General features: G+C 42.9%; 1 protein-coding gene across 1 annotated transcript; it reads left to right on the top strand.

Moving 5' to 3' along the window:
* Positions 1 to 1,275: 1,275 nt before the first annotated feature.
* LOC122048429 (piriformospora indica-insensitive protein 2-like) lies at positions 1,276 to 3,562 on the top strand. Its single transcript, XM_042609996.1, has 3 exons — positions 1,276 to 1,340; positions 2,553 to 2,713; positions 2,835 to 3,562. The coding sequence occupies exons 1-3, from the start codon at positions 1,276 to 1,278 to the stop codon at positions 3,560 to 3,562; spliced, it is 954 nt and encodes a 317-aa protein (XP_042465930.1).
* The last annotated feature ends 1,161 nt before the right edge of the window (positions 3,563 to 4,723 follow it).

Here is a 4,723-nt window from a genome sequence, read left to right as displayed (position 1 = left end):
CTAACTCCAAGAGTAGTACCACTCAACCTTATCGTCATGTCGGACTAAGTCCACCTGCAGGGTTTACATGACAATCCTTATGAGCTTCTCTTGGGGGCATCATCAACCTAGATTCCTAGGACACAGTTTCCTTCTATAATCAACAACACATGCTATAAATAATATTATTTCCCAACTTATTGGGTCTATTGATTTATCGAACTAAATCACACCTTTGATAAATTAAAGAAATAAATACTAAATATATGCGCTTGTTATTATATCAGGATTAAGAGTACACACTTCTTTAATAACAAAGGTCTTGTTCTTTTATGCAGTCAGTATAAAAAGAACTTACCTTAAATGATCCTGCTCAATACACTCAGAGTGTACTAGTGTAATTTTATAATCAAGATAAACTAATACCAAATTACATTACGACTATTCCGATGATTTGTTCCTATCCATTTTAGTTGTGAGCTGCTGTTTATAATTTATAAGGAATTGATAACATGACCTTTTGTGTGTGACACCACACACCATGTTATTTACAATATAAATTAATTGAACAACTACACTTAGCATATAAATGTAGACATTTGACCAATGTGATTCTTTATTTCAAAATAAATATTTACAAAAAGCTAGGCTTTTAGTATACACTCTAACATTGACGTGCACACTCTTGGAGATCGTCGTCGAGGAGGATAAAAAGACTTGAAATGTACTCCAAGACAGACCACTCCGACACCGAGGATGAATCTCGACAAACCATTCTGACACTCAAGTTAGGATTTTTCTTGAGTATGAAGCAGCGTGTAAGGAGAAGTAGATGATCTTTTAAAGAGTTGTAAATGTACATGTTTCTCCGAGATGTGTGCATCCATTTATCATGTGTTCCGAGATGTGCGCTTCTGTTATGCACGTGCTTCATGACATTATCGTTTTCCACATCTTCCAGGCAAAATGGTCCCATGAATGAAGCGGTTATGGAGTCTCCTTATCTACATGCCCCTCCCCTATGCTTTTTAAGTGAGCCGCATAAGATGTGGGCCTGAGCCCGGAGGATTTAAGGTCGATGTTGAGTAACCCTGAGGATAAATGAAGTCAGTAATTGAGGTAGAGTCAGAGACAAGATTAGCGCCTATGGCCAAGACGGGGAAGAGGTTGGCGACTGCGGTTGAGTTGGAGACATGATCTGTGCCTATAGCCAATTCGGGGAAAAGGTTTGTGACTGAGGCCGAGTTGGAGACAAGCTTGCCAACCATGGCCTAGTTGAAGATGAGATTGACGACTATGGGCGAGTCAGACATGAGGTCAATGACTGAGGCTGAGGCTGAGGCTGAGGCTGAGGCTGAGTCGTAATAGCAGATTTGTCTTTGGTCAAACTTGACTGTTTGGGATGAGTGTACTGAGCAAGTTTTTCTAAACCTGAGTCCCTTCTAGGCCGAGTTTGATTACCTTTGGGTCACATCTTATTTGTCTTGACTTTATATTATCAAATTCAATAACTAATTAAGTAAGTTTAAAAATATAAAATTTTCAAACAATCAAATAAAATTAAACCAAGCTTAAGATTGTAAAAAAGAAACTAAGTCAAATTTAAACAACTACTTCAATGATTTAATTCATTTTAAACTCAATCCGGTTTGACTCGATTACTTTATCAAACAATTGCAAGTTTAAATACCATAGAACTCAACTCGTTTAGCTAATGACTGACTCGATTACTCAAGTGAAGATGGACATTTTGCCGTAATACAATTGCAGGATCGTATTCCTAATTTGGATTGTCCTTATTGGAGCAGAAAAGATGGAGTCGTCATTTTAACAGTTTTTCAAGGTGGCCTCGTATATTTTAAAATGGATGAATCTTAAGGGATATTTGCCCTACAACGACTTTTTGTACGATGAAATCAGACATCCAGTGAAGTTTTTTTTCATCAAGATTTAGAGAGTGATAGGTTGGGCGCAACTTACTTTTTTATAATTCACGTATTCAAATTTCACCCAATTAATTTTAAAATAAAAACTAACGGTTTTTTTTTTCATTTGCCTATCAAATAAATCTAAAACACAACTTATAGCTATTGGTGCTGTCCAAACTTTTAGAAGGTGCTTTTTATAAGTAAGAAATTAAAACAAAGCCCTAGCAATTTTTTATTTAAAATAAATCAATTTAATAAAAAATAGAAAATTATAACTTTGTCAAAAATATTTAAATTTATCGAAATTATTTTAATATATCAAAACAGATTGTGACCATATTAAAATAATTTTTTGTTAAGATTAAATAGATATATAAAAATTCTCTATATAAGTCGAACTAAAAATAAAATATTTATTTATTTTAACATATTGTCCAAATTTTAATCTAAACTGTAATTAAGTTGGGATAAAAAAAATTGCCCCTAAATTATTAATTCCGTTAAAAGATTCGTTTTTTAAATACTCAATTTGGAGGCCGGTGGCACATCGCCGCCATCGACGTCGGCCCTGCGCTGGTCGCCGGAAGTGGAGCTGAGTCCGCATCTTTTCGAGCTGAAGCGTTTGAGAAGCTTGTCCCTATTCAGGTGCTTTACTGATCAGTCCGTCGCCGGCGGCGCCTCTCTGTCTCAGGACTGGCAGAAGCTGTCCGGAAGCTTAGAGACGCTGGAGTTCCGATCCAACGCCGGCCTGAGAGGAGGAATCCCGCCCGGTCTCGCCCTGCTCTCAAACCTGCAGTCGTTGGTTCTTGTGGAGAATTCATTATAACCTCACTAGCTGCGACATTGCCTCGTTAGATTTACTCCCTCTCATACTTGTGGGGCCGGGGTGAGGGGGCCGCTGGGTTGACGGTTCCAACCTTTGCAGCATTGTGGAGAATTCATTAACCGGGCAGCTGCCGCCGGAGCTGGGGAACTTGGTGCTTCTCAGACGGCTCTCTCTCACCGGGAACCAGTTGTCCGGTCAAATCCCGGCTTACAACGACTGGAATGAGCTGCTGATTTTGGACTTGAGCAGGAACTCCTTGTCGGGTCCTCTGCCGCCGTCGATCCTTTCCATGAACGCGCTCCTCAAGCTTGACCGGAGCAACAACCAGTTGAACGGGCAGCTGCCGGTTGCGAAGCAGGGGAGCCTGACGTTGCTCGATCTGAGAAACAACAACTTCTCCGGGGTGGCGGGACTCGCCGGCATGGCCACGCTGCAGTACCTGCTTCTCTCCGACAACCCCCTCCGTGCAAACCTCGCCGAGCTCGGACTGGAGAATCTTAGGAATCTGATCGCCTTGGATCTCTCGAGCACTAGCTTGCGCGGCGAAATCCCAAAAACTATTGCGAAGCTGAAGAGGTTGAGATTTGTGGCGCTGAACGACAACGATCTGAGCGGAAGAGTGCCCAAGAGCCTCGAAGATCTGACTGAGCTCCATGCGCTCTACCTGAGTGGGAACAATTTGAGAGGAGTGCTGGAGTTCTCGGATGAGTTATACGCGAGGATGAGGAGCAGGTTTGCTTGTCGGAACAACGTTGAGCTCTGTTACAGAGCTCGAGCAGCAAGCCAGCGGGTGGCGCCGCCTGCCAGGGTGCGGCGGTGCTGGAACTAGCCGCCGAATTTTTCGGATAAAACTCGTAGGCATCGTGTCTCAAGTCGTCGGGATAGATGATTTGTATGCAATTGAGAAAATTGTACACACATGCAAATTATTCTAGAAACCGAGTGGAGGTAGTTTTCTTCTACCATTGCCTGTAACTTGGGGACGTTGTCGTCGAGCAGTAGGGTCGACGAAATTGAAGGATGGGTTAAGGTTGTGCATTTTGGGAGTAGGTTTTTGCATCATCTGCCATTGGCCATTACTATTGTGAAGAAATCTAAAGAGAAACACGAGAGAAGATGTAAAAGAATGCAGTGGTTAGACCTAACCAACGTGCCTACTCCATATACGGTGATTCCGTTTGGAAGCTGAGTCGGATGAAGGCGAACCTTATTGTGCAGAAAGTTGACGGAAAGTCGTTGAAGCGTTGGATCTACCAGGTACCCTTCTGAAAAAGGTTCACACGGGCGGCCAACGGCGAGAGATGATCAGGATGATGACGCTGTTGCTCTGCGCACACTCAGATGAATCCACCAGTCGTTAGAGACTAGAAACCAGGGAAAAAGTCTCCGGGTCAGGCCCTTCGACACTCAAGTCAGGTACCTTTTCCCCAGAAATCACAGAGAAAGGACGAAAAATAAAGACTAGTGAGAAATGACGAGTGAGCGTACCTGCGTAAGGGACAACGCTTCCCTTTTTTTACTGCAACGAAAGTTTCTGGGTTTGACGGGTGTCAGGGAATATCGGCTGTCATGCCTTGTCTGGCGGTGGATGACAGGTGGCACCTTTTCATAGGCTGGCGATGGAATCAGAAGGGGTAATGCGCCCTGACTATGAGAATATTCCCTGACATGCTGATTATTGTCTGACATTCTCTAACAAGCGGTTACGATTCCTTGACTTGTTTGTCTTGTAGCGTTTGGACGATGAGTCTGTAGTTCGAGATCTGTACCCCGCCCTGCTTCTATCTGCTATTATCCCTGGCTAGCGCTTCCTGACCTGCATGCTGGGTCTGTGTCCAGACCTGCCTGTATACCTGTAATTCTCGGCTTGTACGTTCCGACCTATTCGCCAGGTCTGTATCCTGACCCGCTTATATTTATTATTATCCATGGCTTGTGCGTCCCGACCTGCACGCCAGGTCTGTGTCCCGACCTACTTTTATCTGTTATT

This window comes from Zingiber officinale, chromosome 2B, assembly GCF_018446385.1.
Source record: "Zingiber officinale cultivar Zhangliang chromosome 2B, Zo_v1.1, whole genome shotgun sequence".
NCBI classification, from domain to species: Eukaryota; Viridiplantae; Streptophyta; class Magnoliopsida; order Zingiberales; family Zingiberaceae; genus Zingiber; species Zingiber officinale.
The sequence above is the reverse complement of the archived record's forward strand: the minus strand, read 5'-3'. Positions and strand labels throughout refer to the sequence as shown.

Excerpts from the sequence above, each read along its gene's own strand:
- LOC122048429 (XM_042609996.1), top strand. The coding sequence starts at position 1,276 with ATGGGCGAGTCAGACATGAGGTCAATGACTGAGGCTGAGGCTGAGGCT. Across the intron at positions 1,341-2,552 it reads GCTGAGGCTGAGGCTGAGTC|GTGCTTTACTGATCAGTCCG; the intron begins GTAATAGCAGAT and ends GTCCCTATTCAG. Across the intron at positions 2,714-2,834 it reads AAACCTGCAGTCGTTGGTTC|TTGTGGAGAATTCATTAACC; the intron begins TTGTGGAGAATT and ends ACCTTTGCAGCA.